This window comes from Triticum dicoccoides, chromosome 2B, assembly GCF_002162155.2.
Source record: "Triticum dicoccoides isolate Atlit2015 ecotype Zavitan chromosome 2B, WEW_v2.0, whole genome shotgun sequence".
In the NCBI taxonomy this organism is placed as follows: domain Eukaryota; kingdom Viridiplantae; phylum Streptophyta; class Magnoliopsida; order Poales; family Poaceae; genus Triticum; species Triticum dicoccoides.
The window spans coordinates 459,623,044-459,643,353 of NC_041383.1; the positions used below are offsets into that span (position 1 = coordinate 459,623,044).

General features: G+C 42.2%; 1 protein-coding gene across 1 annotated transcript; it reads right to left on the bottom strand.

The window, feature by feature from the left end:
* Positions 1-15,957: 15,957 nt before the first annotated feature.
* Positions 15,958-19,894, bottom strand: LOC119360936. The gene is made up of 6 exons (XM_037626370.1): positions 19,578-19,894; positions 19,471-19,479; positions 19,322-19,383; positions 19,154-19,221; positions 16,850-17,017; positions 15,958-16,765 (listed from the first exon to the last, which is right to left on the bottom strand). The coding sequence occupies exons 1-6, from the start codon at positions 19,892-19,894 to the stop codon at positions 16,301-16,303; spliced, it is 1,089 nt and encodes a 362-aa protein (XP_037482267.1). The 3' UTR covers positions 15,958-16,300.
* Between the last annotated feature and the right edge of the window lie 416 nt (positions 19,895-20,310).

Below are 20,310 nucleotides of genomic sequence, written 5' to 3' on the forward strand. Positions count from 1 at the left end.
GGTATTGTTGGATGAAGTGGCCCGGACTGACATTACATGACCGCGTTCATGAGACTGGTTCTACCGACGTACTTTTGCACATAGGTGGTTGGCGGGTGTCTGTTTCTCCAACTTTAGTTGAATTGAGTTTGACTATGGCCGGTCCTTGTTGAAGGTTAAAACAGCACACTTGGCGAAAAATCGTTGTGGTTTTGATGCATAGGTAAGAACGGTTCTTGCTAGAAGCCCATAGCAGCCACGTAAAATTTGCAACAACAAAGTAGAGGACGTCTAACTTGTTTTTGCAGGGCTTGCTGAGATGTGATCTGGTCAAGACATGATGTGATATAAATTGTTGTACGAGATGATCATGTTTTTAATAGAGTTATCGGCAACTGGCAGGAGCCATATGGTTGTCGCTTTATTGTATGCAATGCAATTGCCATGTAATTGTTTTACTTTATCACTAAGCGGTAGCGATAGTCGTAGAAGCAATAGTTGGCGAGACGACAACGATGCTACGATGGAGATCAAGGTGTCATCACAGCAGCTGCTGCTGCCGTCTTGACTGTTGTATCTACCATGTCGGCTGCCGCAGACGCCCTCTCGGCAGATGCGGCCGTGCTCAATGCGGATGCGGCAGCACTCTCGGCGTAGGCGGTCGCTCTCTCGGGGGCGGCGCTCGGGGAGGACGTGGCCATCGTACGGGCCCTCACGAAGCGTTTACACATCATCATCTTTGCAAGAAGGGGTTGCGGGAATGGGGATCGGGATTCGTGGATTCGGGGGTTGCCGGCACTGGAACACACGAGCCGGCGAAGCTTAAGGAGGAAGACTTAAATAGACCCACGAATTTTCATCGCAAACAGTTCCTACAAAAAAAACTATGTGTGATGTTGTTAATATTTTTTATTAGCTGTGAAAGACGAATTTGGAGTAAAGTGGCAACGGATGGTGTTTTAAATGTACGAGAAAATTTGCAGTACTAATACAACTGTCATGTCAAAATTTGGAAAATTTCAGGGGTCATTTGACCTTTTAAGACATTTTAAGTGATTTTATAGCCATTTAATGACCGTAATTCAAATTTTAACTACATCTACATGCAACAGCAAACCATAACGGTTTGAAAAATCATATTTGTATACTTGTGTGCGAGTTAATTCCATGTGCAGTAAATTGGAAGGAATTATCAAACATATTGGTCTCATGGTTATGACACATGCATGGAGTGTCATGGCATTTAAATTCCAAAAAATAAAAAAAATCAGAAACACATGAAACCTTGCTTGATGTAATGTCATGCCACCAAGGCAATGTGGTAAATTTTTTGGGCATGTATGACGAAAGTTTTGACACACACACCCCTCACAAACCGGAGCAAGAAGGCTCGTTGTTCCGAGAGGGAACAATGCATGTTTGATGACGAATGGAAGATAGCTTCCTCGTATGGCCTTCAATTTTTTTCTACATTTAACGTGCACTAACACAACTGTGATGTCAAAATTTGGAAAACTCTATGTGTCATTTGACCTTTTAAAGACATCTAAGTGATTTTCTAGCCATTTAATGACCATAATTCAAATTTGAACTACATCTACATGCAACGACTAACCCTAACGGTTTCCAAAATCATATTTGCGTACTTGTGTGCGAGTTAATTCCATGTGCAGTAAATTGGAAGGGATTTTCAAACATATTGGTGTCACGGCCTGGACACATGCATGGAGTGCCATGGCATTTAAATTCCAAAAAATAAAAAAATGATTAGAAACACATGAAACCGTGCTTGATGTCATGTCATGCCACCAAGTTGTTATGGTAAAAAAAATTGGCATGTTTGATGAAAGTTTGGACACACACCCCTCACAAAACCGGAGCAACTCACTAGAAGGCTTGTGGTTCCACGAGGGAACAATGCTGTAAGTGCATCTAGTGCCCCTTAGTGATTTTGGTGTATTTAAGACTTATAGGTTAAGGGACTGATGCGTTTGTGAGTGTACACAGGTCTATAAGTCTATGAGGAGTTTGATATTTATAGAGAAAGTTGGCCCCTAAAAATGAATCTCTTCGACTGAAGACTTTGGATTTCTAAAGACTTTCTAAAGACTTTGAAAGTGAAGAAATTGGTGTGACCTTGAAGACTTGGAATTCATTCGAGGAACATGAAGCGTGAAGACTTTTGTTTTCGTAGTTTCATTTTCTCTTTCTTGAGTTATAGGAAACACCGTACTGTTAAAGGGGGTCGAGGAAATACAAAGGAAAATTTTCCATGTGATGCTCAACTTAAAATCCTACACCTACCAATCCCTTCGAGTGAAGCCATTGGAAATCTCATACAGTTCAGTCAATTTCTTCAGTGACAGAGACGAAGTTCTTCTGGTCGCTGAGGAATTTGTTCTAACTGAGGAGTTAGGAATTCGCCAGTGTGGATTGCCTACACAGTGAGGAACATGATAGCCCTGAGGAATTTGAGAGTCAAAATTCCGACCGTTGTTGTGCTATGCGCCAGCTGTCCCAAAATATCTACCCACCTAACGGTCATATCATTGAAGGGCATTTATGTCTTATCATGTCGGGCTGCTCCCTAGGCTATAAATAGCCACCCCCTACAACCACTAGCTGGTTGGCTGCTCCGAGAGAAACTGACACTTGTCATTTGAGAGCATCCCATCCTTCGAGAACTTTGAGCAAAAATCATCAAGTGAGGAAAACCCAAACCCAAACACCTTCAAACCCAAAGTGATTGAGCATCACTGAAGAGATTGACCCCGCGTGGATCCGACGCTGGTTAACTTTGAAGAATGTGCTTCTTCCAGACGGTTAGGCATCATGGTCTAGAGTATCCAAGAGGAATTGTGGATCGCCGAGTGACCGAGTCTGTGAAGGTTTGGAAATCACCTGAAGACTTTGGGCGAGGTCTTTGTGACCCTAGCTCAAGGAGAATACGATGAGTATTTTGTATCCGGGACTGTGTGTCCTCAGGTTTAAATACCTAGCCACTCCAACCAGACGTACAACTGAGACAGCAGTTCGAACTGGTCTACCAAAACATTATCTTCCCCAAGCTTACTGGTTCTATTTTGATAGAGGCAAAGGTGTCCCGTCTTTCGATGAGATGATGGATATCGCTTTGGTGGAAGTCGACTTTGACGATCCGACTACGAACGTGCGAGGACGTCGCGCCTTAGCAATCGCTAAACCAACTCCGAGAGGTTATTGACCACGCCGGAGCACGATCAACCTGACCACGAGGGTCTGTTTCCTGCGAGCAAACAAAGAACAAGCAAGAAACCGAGATTGCAATCTGGATATTGCGAATATAAGATGAAAGCTTTATTGATCAAGGTGGGGTTCTGTGACGCCTTTGTGTGGTCGTTGAACACAAACGAAGTACGCGAAGTTGCAGCTATGGCAAACTTTAATCTAAACAAAACCCAAAGTCTAAACGGTGCCCTAAGGGCTGTATATATGGAGGAAGAGGGGGGAATTTCGTGGCCCTTGGTGGAGGGGTCCGAAATCAACCCTATCTCTTGTTTCCCCACACATACGGACTCTAAAAATAGCCTATACTTATGTATTTCGAAATTACAAGGGCCTGGCCCAATAATAAGGTGACGCAGCACCTAGAATAGCCTCGGGACGAAATTTATGAAGTGGCATCTTGTATATTTCGTCCAAGGCTTCATGCACCCATTATGGTGGCTTCAAAGTCCTGAAATCATCACTTGTAACTCTGTTCTTGTTCCCCTTGCGCATGACATCATCTCCATGCTTGTTCTTGCTCCAATGTTCATCCTTCTCCAAGCTAGGCCCTTCATTTGTAAAAAACAAATGTATCCAATTTAGGCAGCATCATATTCTCATGAACATTAGAATCATTACCAAGAAACGAAAGTACCTGATAATTTAATTGGCGTGCGCGAGCTCTAGTAATTGGTCCCGTATATGTAGCAGTAGGGGCTGTGGGTGTAACAATGGTATTGATGTCCTCATCATCCTCCCCTTCTTGAAATGAAGTCGTCCTCGACGGAAACTCATCTTCCTCACCCAAATAAGGCTTCAAATCTGCAATGTTAAAAGTGGGACTAACCCCAAAATCTGCAGGCAGCTCAAGTTTATATGCATTATCATTTATTTTCTCTAACACCTTAAAGGGACCATCAGCACGTGGCATTAGCTTTGATTTGCGCAAATCAGGAAATCTATCCTTACGCAAATGTAACCAAACAAGATCTCCAGGTGCAAACACAACATGTTTTCTACCCTTATCTCCAGCAAGTTTATGTTTGGCATTCATACGCTCAATGTTTTCCTTAGTTAACTCATGCATTTTTAAAATCAATTCAGCATGTTGTTTAGCATCAAAATTAACCTTCTCCGAAGATGGAAGAGGCAACAAATCAATAGGTGCACGAGGTAGGAAACCATACACAACTTCAAAAGGGCACATCTTAGTAGTAGAATGCAATGAACGATTATAAGCAAATTCAATATGAGGCAAGCATTCCTCCCACATTTTCTTATTATTCTTCAAAACAGCCCTAAGCATAGTAGACAACATTCCATTGACTACTTCAGTTTGTCCATCAGTTTGGGGGTGACAAGTAGTACTAAAAAGCAGTTTAGTTCCCAACTTAGCCCATAAACATCTCCAAAAGTGGCTAAGAAATTTAGTATCACGATCTGAAACAATAGTATTTGGCACACCATGCAAGCGAATAATTTCACGAAAGAACAAATCAGCAACATTAACAGCATCATCGCTTTTATGACATGGTATAAAGTGTGCCATTTTTTAGAATCTATCCACGACAACAAATATGCTATCCCTCCCCTTCTTTGTTCAAGGTAGACCTAAAACAAAGTCCATAGATATATCCTCCCAAGGAACACTAGGTACAGGCAAAGGCATATATAAACCATAAGGATGGAGTCGTGACTTAGCTTTTTGACATGTAGTGCAGCAAGCAATAAAATGCTCAACATCCCGTCTCATCTTTGGCCAAAAGAAATGTGTAGCAAGTACGTCCTCCGTCTTCTTCACGCCAAGGTGTCCCATTAATCCTCCTCCATGCGCCTCCTGCAACAACAAAAGACGAACGGAGCTAGCTGGAATGCATAGCTTGTTAGCACGAAACACAAATCCATCGTTAACGATGAACTTGTTCCATGTTCTTCCTTCTTTACAATTCTGCAATACATCTTTAAAATCAGCATCATGCACATATTGATCTTTGATGGTCTCCAAACCAAATATTTTGAAGTCAAGTTGTGAAAGCATAGTATAGCGACGAGACAATGCATCAGCAATAACATTTTCTTTACCCTTCTTGTGTTTAATGACATAAGGGAAAGTCTCAATGAATTCAACCCATTTAGCATGTCTACGATTCAGTTTAGCTTGACTTTTAATATGTTTCAAAGATTCATGATCAGAATGTATAACAAATTCTTTGGGCCATAAATAATGTTGCCATGTTTCTAAAGTCCGAACAAGAGCATATAATTCTTTATCATAAGTAGAATAATTCAGACTAGGCCCACTCAATTTTTCAGAAAAGTATGCAACAGGTTTGCCATCTTGTAATAACACACCTCCTAATCCAATTCCACTAGCATCACATTCAAGCTCAAAAGTCTTATTAAAATCAGGAAGTTGGAGTAAAGGAGCATGTGTCAACTTATCTTTCAATAAAGTGAAGGCTTCTTCCTGTGCGGTACCCCAAACAAAAGGCACATCCTTCTTTGTAAGCTCATTGAGAGGTGCAGCAATGGTGCTGAAATCTCTCACAAAACGCCTATAGAATCCAGCGAGGCCAAGAAAACTCCTCACTTGTGTGACCGTTTTGGGCTGCGGCCAACTCTCAATAGCTTCAATCTTGGCTTTGTCAATTTCAATTCCCTGTGGAGTAACAACATAGCCAAGAAAAGATACTCGGTCGGTGCAAAAGGTGCACTTCCCAAGGTTACCAAACAAACGTGCATCACGTAGAGAAATAAAAACAGCACGTAAATGTTCCAAATGTTCCTCCAAAGTTCTGCTATAAATCAATATGTCATCAAAGTAAACTACCACAAATCGTCCAATGAAAGCACGTAAAACTTCGTTCATTAATCTCATGAAAGTACTAGGTGCATTAGTTAACCCAAAAGGCATGACTAACCACTCATATAATTCAAACTTAGTTTTAAATGTTGTTTTCCATTCATCCCCCAGTTTCATACGAATTTGATGGTATCCACTACGCAAATCAACTTTGGAGAATATTGTAGAGCCACTCAATTCATCAAGCATATCATCTAGCCTAGGAATAGGATGGCGATAACGAATAGTAATATTATTAATGCCTCTACAATCAACACACATACGCGATGTACCATCCTTTTTCGGCACTAAAATAATAGGAACGGCACAAGGACTAACGGATTCGCGTATATAACCTTTGTCGAGAAGCTCTTGTACTTGACGCATAATCTCCTTCGTCTCCTCTGGATTGGTACGGTATGGTGCACGGTTGGGTAGCGATGCACCGGGAATTAAGTCAATTTGATGTTCAATCCCTCGAATAGGTGGTAATCCCGGTGGCACGTCTTGTGGAAAAACATCAGAGAACTCCTGCAAAATGTTAGTGACAGCAGGAGGCAAAGAGGAAGGCACGTCCTCGAATGAAAATAATGCCTCTTTGCACACAAAATCATAGCAAACAGATTTGCTGAAATCTAGCTCATCAATATCAGATTTGGTGGCAAATAAACATGCACTTTTCAATTTAATTTCAGAAGCAACACTAGATGGTTTATTATTAGGCTTCATTTGTTGCTCAAATTCTTTTGCCACAATCTGATTTTCACTCTTATTCTTCTCCTATTTTGCTTTATTAGCTCTACTAATATCATCTTTCAAAATGGAATCAGGAGTCATAGGAAGCAAAGTAATATTTTTATCCTTATGAACAAGAGTATACTGATTGTTTCTACCATGGTGTACAGAATTTTTATCAAATTGCCATGGTCTACCAAGTAATAAGAAACATGCTTGCATAGGTACCACATCACAATCAACATAATCAGCATATGTAGAGATACTAAAATGCACACGAACAGTACGTGTTACCTTAACCTTGCCGCTGTTGTTGAACCATTGGATGTAGTAAGGATGTGGATGTGGTCTTGTGGTGAGAGAAAGCTTCTCCACCATCTCCATGCTAGCCAAGTTGTTGCAGCTCCCTCCGTCTATGATGACCCGCACAGAACGTTCCTTCACAACTCCCTTGGTATGGAACAAATTGTGCCTATGATTTTGCTCAGCTTGTGTGACCTGCACACTCAAAACACGTTGAGCAACTAAACATTCATACCTGTCAGCGTCTTCAGGAGCCATGTATTGTGTCTCATGATCAGAATCATCTCCACCATGTTCTTCACGTGTAATAAGAGCCAAAGTCTCCTCATCATAGTCACTAGCGGACTCATATCCACCATCCTCATTAGCAATCATCACACGCTGAGATTTGCATTCTCTCGCATAATGACCTCCTCCCTTACAACGACGACAAATAATATCACTTGTGTGCCCTGTTGATGCCATGGAAGAAGAACTCTGTGCAGGCCCGGCAGGTGCGCTCTTGGCAGATAATGGTGGTTGTGCCTGTTTTCTTGTATCACGACTGGAGGAGGCACCTGATTGAGGTGCTGGTGCAGTTGAAGTAGAAGATGCACGCGGTGTCCATGATGAAGGTCGGCCTGCAGAAAAGTTAGTTCGCGCCAATGCTTGTTGATCCTGCACTTCACGTTCAGCTTTACAAGCAAGATGGAATAAACGAGTGATATTAGTATACTGCTTATAGTCTAGAATGGTCTGAATCTCTCTATTTAATCCACCCAGAAAACGTGCAAGCATAGCTTCATTCTCCTTAACAATACCACATCTAATCATGCCAGTTTGTAATTCCTGATAATATTCTTCTACAGAATTTTTTCCTTGTCTTAAACGCTGCAATTTTTGAAGCAATTCACGTTGATAATATGGTGGAACCCAACGCGTACGCATAGCAGTTTTCAAAGCAGCCCAAGTAGCTGGAATAGGATATAATCTACAATGTTCAGACCACCATACACATGCAAAACTAGTGAAAGCACAAACAGCAGCAGCAACCCGTCTCTCCTCAGGATATTGTAAACATGTAAATCATTGTTCAGTTTCTAACTCCCAAGTAAGATATATATCAGGAACATATCTACCTTCAACTGGTGGAATATTCAATTTCAGTTTAGGAATATGGACATCATCTCGTACCTGAGGTGGTGGTGCAGGCCTACCATTACGAATATATACCTGAGGTTGACCTGCTGGTGGTGGTGTTGGTGGCTGCACGTAGTTCGGATTTTGATCAACCTCATCCTCATAATCGCCCGCATACTCATCATCCTCCTGGGTACCAGCAGCAGCAGTAGCACGAGCCAAAGAAGCATCAACAACAGGAATAGCAGCACCAGAAGTTTGGCCATCCTCAATAGGAACACGCTTCGCTCGTCCATACTGATTCGGAAGGAGGCGTTGTTGTTGTTGTTGCAGAGGTGCGATAGGTGCAGCCGGCGGTGGTGGTGGAAAACGCGCGAGCAATTCATTAAACTTGCTATCAAGCTTTGTTTCAAACGTCTTCTCAATGCCATCTATCTTCTCCATGGCCTCGTCAAATCTGTTTAGCACATCTTGCACCTGTCCACTCATCATTTGCTGAAATTTATCATGTAGCTATTTGTTCGTCAGGTTCTCCCAATCAGTCTCATCGGCTTGTGATCCTACCATGGTTAGCAGCAAATAGAAACACACAATAATATGATCTTACAGACTACTAAGAAGTGGTGGTGGTGTATCACAAACCCGTCAAGCAAATCTCAAATTCTTACCAGTTCTTACCCAGCAGCAGGTGGTGATCGGCAACCATTGTAGTCAAAACTCTCAAAGCTTGGATATAGCGATTACCAGGGAGAGTCAAATGCACGACGTAGATGTATGTGGAGCTGGGAAGGCTTATAATATGGTAGCAAAAAAAAAGGTCAGCAATAATCAATTCAGAGATGCAAAGTTGAATAAACGCTCAACGACGGTACTGTGCTGGTCCTAGGCTAGACTGTACTAGAGACGCGAGCCTAGAACACTAACAAAATCACGGCGCTGCACGTAAACAAGGGAAAAGCACACTCTGGATTTTTTTTCGCTGCTTTTTTTTGCTATTTTTTTTGAGAAAAATCACTATAATGGCGAGTGTCTCAAAACTCTTCCCAGGTCAAACTGACAGGATGGGCACGAAATTTCTTTTGACCAATTTTTTTTTCGACTGCCCGGACACAAAAACTGGAAACGGGTCAAAAAAAACTTTCTATAACGGCGAGTGTCTCAATACGCTTAGAAACACCTAAAAATAGGATAGCCAGAAAAATTTTCGACAAGTGCATTTTCGGAAAATTTTGGGCCTAAACGGAGGGTGGTTTCCGGACTCTTTTTTTTCGAAACCTACTCCGGCAAGGAAACACGAATCGGAAACTAGATAGATCCCGAAAACAAACCTAATATGCAAGGAACTCGGTTTGGTGGTGGATATATGGTGGTAGATGGCAGCGGTGGTGATATATGGCAGCGGTGGTGGTATATGGATACGGATTTGAAGCGGTGGCGGATAAGCGGTGGTGGTAGATGGCAGGGGCGATGATGATGGTGCGGCGGCGGCGTGACAACTTATGACCAGAACTCGAAACTCTAAAAGACTAGACTCTAAGACCAGCAACTAGACATGACGATGCAACCGCAAATTCAACAACGCAAATACAGAAAGGATTATGCAAAGGCTCAGACAGGTTCGGATAGGATGAACTAACCCTAATTTTTTTGTGGCTTTTTCGTGGACTATAGGTATGAAGAACAGACTCGATCTAAACTATGAAAAACTGTAAAATCTCACCGAGCAACCTGGAAATCTGATACCACTTGATAGAGGCAAAGGTGTCCCGTCTTTCGATGAGATGATGGATATCGCTTTGGTGGAAGTCGACTTCGACGATCCAACTACGAACGTGCGAGGACGTCGCGCCTTAGCAATCGCTAAACCAACTCCGAGAGGTTATTGACCACGCCGGAGCACGATCAACCTGACCACGAGGGTCTGTTTCCTGCGAGCAAATGAAGAACAAGCAAGAAACTGAGATTCCAATCTGGATATTGCGAATATAAGATGAAAGCTTTATTGATCAAGGTGGGGTTCTGTGACGCCTTTGTCTGGTCGTTGAACACAAACGAAGTACGCGAAGTTGCAGCTATGGTGAACTTTAATCTAAACAAAACCCAAAGTCTAAACGGTGCCCTAAGGGCTGTATATATGGAGGAAGAGGGGGGAATTTCGTGGCCCTTGGTGGAGGGGTCCGAAATCAACCCTATCTCTTGTTTCCCCACACATACGGACTCTAAAAATAGCCTATACTTATGTATTTCGAAATTACAAGGGCCTGGCCCAATAATAAGGTGACGCAGCACCTAGAATAGCCTCGGGACAAAATTTATGAAGTGGCATCTTGTATATTTCGTCCAAGGCTTCATGCACCCATTATGGTGGCTTCAAAGTCCTGAAATCATCACTTGTAACTCCGTTCTTGTTCCCCTTGCGCATGGCATCATCTCCATGCTTGTTCTTGCTCCAATGTTCATCCTTCTCCAAGCTGGGCCCTTCATTTGTAAGCAAAACAAATGTATCCAATTTAGGCAGCATCATATTCTCATGAACATTAGAATCATTACCAAGAAACGGAAGTACCTGATAATTTAATTGGCGTGCGCGAGCTCTAGTAATTGGTCCCATATATGTAGCAGTAGGGGCTGTGGGTGTAACAATGGTATTGATTTCCTCATCATATTTCCTCAACTCTTTCATTTCCTCATTTCAGTTGTTGTGTGCTTGTTCATATCTGTTTGAAGACTTTGACTGAAGACTTTCTCAATTTCATCAGTTCAATTTCTTCAGTCTGTCCGTCTTCATCCTGTGTTATCCTGTGTTTATGCTTTCTGTACTCTGTGCTTGTCTTCATTTCATCATGATGACTATGCATCTTGTGTTCTATTATGTTTACTTTTGAGTACTTATTCCGCTGCAAGTAGTTCTTTGCTAAGGAATTTCCTCACCAGGAAATTCCTTAGTGAAGAATTCATAAAAATCGCCTATTCACCCCCCCCCTCTAGTCGATATAACACACTTTCAAATGCATGTTCGATGACAAACAGGAGATATCTTCCTCTTACAACCAAAAGGTAAGGTAACCGACCAACATAGTTCTAAAGATCACTGAATCACTACAGGTGGTCAATGCAAAAGATCATGTAATCACTAAGTACATCACAGTTCGCTTCCATCATGTACGAGACCAGGCGAAATGTTCATGCTCACGGCACTTGTTCTTCTTCTGCATCAAGTCAGTTGCATTGTAGATCTTCACATCCAACTTGTGCGCATCAACCACGGTGAAGGTTAGGATGTCACCATCCCTGAGATCATGGTGATCTACAAACTTCCTATAATGCCCCGAGACCGACGCTCCAGATGCCTTCCTTGTATTCCGAGATTCGTCGTGTGATTTGTTTTGTTCGTTGCATTCATCCTTGCATCATGTGCATTGCATCATGTCATCATGCAACCCTTTTTAAAACTCACCTTAATAAATTGCATAGATCGTTGATCTATTTAAATCGAGGGATATTCACATGGTGATTTCTCTTTAAAACTTATTTAAAGTCTCCTACTTTTATTAGGGAGCTATAGTAAATATTCCATTAATTTGGAATTGACCATGACACACTTGCATTTGAACCTCCAAATAATCCCTTGGCTCTTTTCTTTTTCTGAAATATGGAAAAGAAACCCCTTTTCTTTCTTTTGGCCAGCCAAGCAGGCCTCCTGGCCTTTCCCTTCCATCCGAAGTTGCCCCAAGGTCGCTGGGCCTCCAGGCGACCGAAGGCTAGCCCAGCCTCTCTCCCTCGCTAACCCTAGCGCCAGGGGAGAGCCTCCTGCTCGATCCCCATCTATTATGTAATGTTGATGTAATGATATCCACCTTGCAAAAGCGCTTCAATATGCGGTTCTATCCTTGGTGGGACCTTCGAGTCTCTTTAGGATAGTATCGCATATTGGGCGTGACAAGTTGGTATCAGAGCCTCGACCGACCATAGGAGCCCCCTTGATTGTTGGTCGTTGTTGAGTCTAGAAGAAAACTATTTTGAGTCTTAGGATTATATATATTGGAGAGTAGGATTCTTTTTACTCCCCACCCCCTTCGTCGCTCTGGTGAGGTCTCCTGACATAGATGTTTTGACTTTCCTCTCCTTAAATTTCACTAAAAAAATGTTTAGGATCACGCGGGTATCTTGGAATCGTTCCGATGGTTTTGTGACGAGAACATTGTTCTTGGTGCCTCCTGTCTTTTATGTGGCAGTGACCCAGGGAGTTGAGCTCCGAGGTGTTGTCGTCACAATTTTATCGTTGTAATTCTGGAATACCTGAGTTTTGCCGACATCGAAAATCTCTTTTATGCAGTTGTTGGTGACATAACCTCGACGCCACCCAGTACTGGGGAGTTCGGGAGTATTGCCATAGCTCGTATAACGGATGCTTTTCGAAGGTTGAGGTACACGATTTCCGGAGTTTTCTTGGTTATGTGTTGACGGATGGATACAACTGGATGTAGGGATTGTTAGTTTGGGTGAGATATATTACTTCCCCTGTATCCCCAACACCAGATTGCATAACCAGAAAGTTTCGGGAGTTTATAGGTGGGAATTCAAGTAGCTCCTAGAATATCTTTTCGACAAATGCATGATATGGGATAGGGTAAATCTCTATCATATGTATTTGTTCCCGCTTATTTCTGCAAGCCAATCCTTTGTTTTGTTTTGAGTTGTGGTATTTGAGTTGCTTCAATGTCAAGTGTTGATTCCATACCTTTCCTAAGCGGTGTTCTCATATTTCTATGAGAGTGGTAATCCTTCTTGATCATCGAGATTGTCATCCCAATTCTTTCCAACCGGCGTGCTTCTCTTCAAGGGATTCGATCATTTCAACATTCGCAAGATCATCTCTCAGTTTCCCAACATTGTTTGTTTCATCCATCCCCAAGTTGTCTTTGTTTTTCCCAACCCTCCCACCCTTTTCTTCAAGGACTCATTTATTTTAATCAAGTATCCATTTATTCATGTGAAATCACTTCACTCTTTTCAATCAATGTTCTGATCCAGTGATCCCTCATGAAGATGCTCACGAGCTTCAAGTTCATCATCCTTCGTTCTTTTGTCTTCTCCGGTGGATCCAATTCAAGCTTTCAGTGTTGATCATATTCCTTTCCTCGTTTCTAATGCTTTCTCATGCCGATGCACCTCTTAATCATTCACTTCTTCCTATTCATTTGTTCTGGAGTGCTCAAGATATCTCACAAGGCTTGTGTTTTCATTCTCAATCCGTTCAAGATATTTCGAGGTGGTTATCTCTTTCAAGCCATTTAATTCAATCGGTGCAACCTCTCTTTAAAATTGTTCAACGGTGTTTTCTCTTTAGTGGGCCCATAACCCACAGGTCTTCTCAGGATCTTACCCGACTCTTCTAATTTTCCCGGAGTCATTCCCAAATTCTTTTCGAAGTTTGACGTAAGAATGAAATTTTCATCAGTCATATTCCTTCTCCAAGATCGCTTTCAGAATATTTTCATCGTTGGTTCATCATTTCTATTCTTCTTTGTTCCGGAGTGTCTAAACAATTGGGTGGTGTTTCTCCTCGTCATTCTCGGTTTTTGAAGACCGAAGAAGAGTTTTTCCTCTAAATCTTGCCCGTTCTCCCGAAGATTCATGGTTCTAGCTTCATTCCATCCTCATAATTGTTTTTGATTGTGACCATTCTTTTCTTACCACCCGGGGCATTTCGTGAGTTCTTTCCATTTTATTCCTACGAAGGCCATCATTTCGGGTTTATTCATTCTCAGCTTTTAGCTCTCCTTCTCCATATTCTACCGGTGCATCGTTCAAATATCCTCTAATCAGTTCATGATCTCTTCGTTCTCATGTATCTAAATCCCCTCAAGTATCTTCATTCGTTTTCCAATTCTTACCGGTGAATTGTGCCTTTGCTACTTTCATTTTCAATTCTTACGGTGGTTCGTTCAAGATTTCACTTCCTTCGTTATCATATCAATTCATTCGTTGTTTCCAAATCCCACTGGTGGTTCCATCAATACCTTCTCAAGTTTGCGCTATATCTCTCTTAATCCTTTCTACGAGAATAAGTAGTATGCCAAATCCATTGCTTGTCATCAATTTAATTTGATGAAGGATAAGCATACAATAAATCTTATTCTTATTTCCTCGAGGTGATTCAATTCTTTTCTTTCGGAGATTGTTCATGATGAAGTAATTCTCGTTTCTAGTGTTTCATCTTTTCTTTTTCCGGAGTTCCAAGTTTTCTCGGTTATATCGTCGCAAAGCGCCATCTAAATCATTGCAAGGCTTCACCTTGTTCTTTCAACTTCTCTTTCTTTCTATCATCCTTTTATTACTGGAGTTCTTCATGGAGACTCTACATGGTGGTTCATCAAGGATTCCTTTCATTCTTCAATTGTTCTTCAATTTTTTCTCTGGGAGTCATGATCCGCCAAGCTACACTCTAAAATAAACATGGTGCTAAACACATGTTTTGTTTTGTGGAGTCCAAGCTTTCTTCTTCTTGCATTTCGAAGTGCAATTCCTTCTACCTTATCTTCGAGATGGCGTTATATCATTCTTGACAATTTCCATTCATGTTTCATGAGTCACATGTTGTCAAGAATGAGGTACTCTAAATCCATTAATACCTCCATTGGAGTTATCTTGGTAAAGATTTCACCTAAAACCTTCCCTAAGGAATATTGCTAATTATGGTGCTATCAATGATCCGAGTTTTTCTCCTATCCTCTCGGTGAAGAAGTTTTTCATCTCTTTGGGGCTCTAAATCAAATCAACGGTTTCCATTAGTGGCCGATTGTCACCTCATAGTCTCGAGATGTTTTCCATAAGCCCACTACAAGCTTATTCATTTTGTTGTTGGTTTTCCAACAACTCCGTTATAACCTTCTTGGAGGGTTCTCTTCAAGCTCAGTTGTGGCAGAAGTTGGCATTTTCTTCTCCATTCTGTTTTTTTCCAATGATCTATCTTCTATTCTTTTTTCGGGGGCATTGTGATGTTGCTCTCTTCACTCATCATCTCGAATTGTGAGGACCATGTTCTTTTCATTGCTTATCCATTTAACCGGAGTGTTGTGTCTATCATTCCTCTTTTAACCGGAGTCTCGTCCAAGTGCTTTCATTTTGCCAAGTTCATGTTCTATTCCTTCCATGTTCAACCGGAGTGTTGCCCGAATTCTTCCTCTCTCATCTTATTTTAACCGGAGTGGTTTTGAATTCTATCCTGTCCATTAAAGTCTTGATTCATGTCTTTGCAACCTTCAAGTTATCGTAATGTTCCTCGTTCCTCTTTTCTAATGGATTGTTTGCAATCTTGTTCATCTCTGTTGTACTCTTTCTTTTAAATTTCTCAACCTCTCAAGGTTCATGGTTTCACTCGTTCGTCGAAGAAGCAACTTAGTTTTACCTCCTCTCTTCCTCTTCCATTTTCTCTCCGGCGCCATCCTAGATCTCGGGACGAGATCCTCTTGTAGTGGTGGAGTGTTGTAACGCCCCGAGACCGACGCTCCAGATGCCTTCCTTGTATTCCGAGATTCGTCGTGTGATTTGTTTTGTTCGTTGCATTCATCCTTGCATCATGTGCATTGCATCATGTCATCATGCAACCCTTTTTAAAACTCACCTAAATAAATTGCATAGATTGTTGATCTATTTAAATCGAGGGATATTCACATGGTGATTTCTCTTTAAAACATATTTAAAGTCTCCTACTTTTATTAGGGAGCTATAGTAAATATTCCATTAATTTGGAATTGACCATGACACACTTGCATTTGAACCTCCAAATAATCCCTTGGCTCTTTTCTTTTTCTGAAATATGGAAAAGAAACCCCTTTTCTTTCTTTTGGCCAGCCAAGCAGGCCTCCTGGCCTTTCCCTTCCATATGAAGTTGCCCAAGGTCAAGCTGGGCCTCCAGGCGATCGAAGGCCAGCCCAGCCTCTCTCCCTCGCTAACCCTAGCGCCAGCCTCCTGCTCGATCCCCATCTATTATGTAATGTTGATGTAATGATATCCATCTTGCAAAAGCGTTTCAATATGCGGTTCTATCCTTGGTGGGACCTTCGAGTCTCTTTAGGATAGTATCGCATATTGGGCGTGACACTTCCGCCAACCAGCTTCGACATCATTGAAGACCAGTTTCTCTTCATAGCGGCTCAAATTTATGTTCCAGTGGCAATGAGGGCTTGTGCACAACTGTATGCACCAAGGGACTATGCCCTTGAAGAATTTCTCAATTCCTTTCGGCAGCACGAACAGTTGAAGATTCTGACGTACATCTATCTGAACCATAAAATGGCTAGGAGTATGAACATCATGAACATGCTTAGTTTTCATTGGACGACCCCTGCCCCTGTACTCACTCCTGCGTGCCCCGACAATATTCGCAAGCTCCGTCTTGTTTAAAAACTCGTTCTTAACCAGCTTGTTGTGAGGTCGGTCTGGGCATTCTGGTGAAGCTGGACAAGCCGAAGCACAACGCTGAAATAGTGTAGCAGGAGCAGCAGGAGAACGTGCAAGGCTATGGATAGATGAATCCTGCAAGGAGGAAGTTACGCTGTGAATGTAGGTTGAAGCGACAAAAAAAATACATCTGTACTTAACGCAACACGAGTTACTTACACCAGCGGGCGCAGCGGTACTTGCTTGCTTCTTACAATCAGCCAAAACATCTCTCTGTCTTTTCTTCTCATGTTCTGCTGGAAGCAAGGAGCTCTGTACAGTCGTCTCCGCTAGTGTTGAAACACGCGATGCTGGCAAGCCATGGTTCAGTACTTCCCATTTAACCTCCTGCATTCATTTGGTAGTCCGCAAGAAAAGGGGATTAGTTAGTATACAAGCCATATAACATAGTAGATTTTGATCAAATCTTTAGGCAGTGCCTTGCGATGTATGAAGTTAACATATTAGAAAACCCCAATTACAAAATCGTAATCATGAATTTCTATGGTTCTGGTAGTTCCTTGTTGGGGATAGGCGTGATTTCAAATACTACTGCACAAAACTGGAATGCCTAAGAACTTGGCGGTTCTATGTGCTTGGGGACGCATCTAAAAGTTCCGATCCAAAGGTAAGAAGATCCGTTGGTTGGAAATCTGTATCAATTGTTGATGCCTAGCTTCTAAAATCAATCTAGTGTGACCAATTCCATGCAGTTTTCAAAGGAACAACTGCATAAAAAACCTTGCAAATCCTTCAGCCTAGATTGGAATGGCCATATCATTGATCTACCTATTTGAATACACGCAAGGACGGGATATTTGACAAAACCTAGCATGCAAATCAGTTGTAGCAACGATGACAGGGAGGATTACTTACAGTATGGGGCACATTGCTGCTGCTGGACTGAACATCTCGCTGCCGAGTGCCAGCTATCTCTGCCGCCAATCTGTCACTCCATGCATACTGCCTTTCTCAGAAGCTTCGGACAGAACTCCCCCACTCTTCTTCTTCTTTGATCTTGGCCTTGTCCGTCACCGGCGAGAGGGAGGTGGGTGTGGGAGCGGCGGAGAGAAGGAGGAGTCTTAGTGATGATGAGAAAGGGGTTTCGGAGGAGTGCAGAGCGCAACCGCATAAATAATGAGATAGGACTACACGGTGAGAGAAGGGCAGTGTGGCCCACATAGTCAGGTGTATGGAGAGCTAGACCATCCAACATTTACAAAGCACCTATTAAAACGACAAATTAAGAGGCATGTACCAGGAACACGCACACTCTGCAGTTGAAAAAGTTGGCCTAGCCATCTCGCTTTACATTTACTGTAATTGTAGCGCCAAGCAGATAAGTGTGACAAGTAGCCCGCCCATCCAACCCTGCGTGTTGCACTGTGTTGTAATATTGTCTTCACACGCCAGCTGATTAGACGGCTCATGGTGAACCGGCCAGTCCAATATTGTTGTGCACCTACTAAAATGTTGAACTACTAGGCGCATACACCATTCTCTTAGCAATTGGCACTAGTGCAAATTTCAGTTATCTCAACACCAGGACAGATTGATTTAACTGAAACATTCAGTAAGAATTGACACCAGGACAATTTTAGGATACACAAAAAAATCCAGTCATCTTTGAACACCCGGACAAATTCAGATAACAATTGACACCATGACAAATTCAGTAAACTTTTAATACGAGGGCAGATTATGAACAAATGGGATGGCAACCGTCCTTTCAGTAATAAGATGACTAGAAAATTATTTCTTACAGGGCACCACCACATGATTAAGCTTAAATTTTGCAAAAACACGCCTTAAATCAACCATAAGCAGTCACACTACTTAAATTCTGCAGACATACACCTTAAAAGAAGCATAACCAGTTCACAAAAGACACACAACTGAAATCATCTTGTTCTAGGCACTGACAAGGCAAACCTTCTCGCAAGCACGACACACTAACTACCAGACTAACTTAACATGAGGAAGGCTCACTTATATGGCGTAAACAGCTACGCATCGCCACACCGCGTGTATGTCACCTCAATTTCTTCCTCGTTGTAGATGATGATCTTCATCAGCTCAGGGTGTACAACCTCAAATTCAACGACGCATCCAAGCTTGAGTCCATGGAACTTGGAAAATGCACACCACAATGCACCCAACTCTAGCATTCCATCTTCTTCTTGCTTCAACTCAACACGCCAACCACAACCCGTGAAAGTCTCCCGATTGATAAACCTTGGCAAGCTCAGATTGCTGGCCTGTAAAAGAGAGGCTGCACCATCGGGTATTACCAAACGGGATTCGCACCGCTTGTCCTGCATGATTCTGACAAAGTAGTTTGGTCTCTTTTCTTCATGGAAGTGACCGATGCTAGCATAATGCTTTTTCACTTCAGACGAGGACTTCCCCTCCCAATGACAATAACGTAGATGTTATATCCTTTGGTAAATCAAACTTGTCACTATAAAAACAAGATGAACATACCTCGCGGGGTCTTTCACCAGAGGGTACAGAACCACATGCAGGTGCTGAGATTGTACTAACTGTTGGCACTGTAGATTACATTTAGCAAGTTCAGATATTAAAACATGGGGCTTTGCTTCAGGGTATGGGGTTGAATGACGTACAACAACATCATAAAACATAACATACTGCTTTTTATAGCAAGAAGCCTCAGTTCAACATCCACAGCCGCTGGTAAGCACGCCGTTCCACTGGTTGACTAGAGTGCCTGAATGGCATTTAGTAAGCCAATAAACCACCATACAAAACGATCTCAAGATAGTGATAAAACAGAGTACATGATACACCTACATAAACACAAATTTAGAGTAGGGAAATTAAGACAGAGATGTTGCAACAATGTAATAGCTAAAACATTGCTATCATAGGAAATTCAGAGATGCACTTTCCCTTTTGCTTCCCTTTCTTCTGCTTCCGCTTCCGCTTCTCCCCCTTGCCATTTTCAGTGCGAGAATACTGGTCGAAAACGCAATATGGGTCGAGCATTATCTGCTCACTGCCGGAGATGTTAGAGTCAACCTCGGCATCCTCCAAATCCTCCTCTATGGGAGGAAGGCCGGCGAGCGAACGAACTGCTAGAGTTTGCTCGCGTGCGAGTGCACATGCCATTCTCGCTTGGCGCTTCGCAAGAATGCGTGCATGTAGGGCATGGACAGTATTATCCTCCGGGACCTTGTCGACAGGGACACCAAGGTTCGCCATGGCACGACTGTTGTTTGCTGAATGACCAATCTAAGGACCAATGAACTAATAAAATTCAGAACTGCATGTGCCATAGAATTGCTCAATAAGCAATCTAGAGAGAGAACAATATTGACACCGCCACCGTGGATAACCCATCTATGCAATCCAAACAAACAGATGAATCTGCTAACTGCGTGTGGGAATAAATCAAATAACACATGACAACATGTTCAAATACGAGCAAACTGCGTTGGCAGATCTATATAATTGAAACAAACTGCAATTGGGATTTATCAAGTACCACCTATAATGACGGATTTTATTACTACTTGTTTGGGATGCCTTCTGCGCATTAGAAAACCTAATACTAAAATAAATATTTACGGCTCCGGATGTTTTGAACCCAATGCAAGAATCTAGACTATCATGGAATT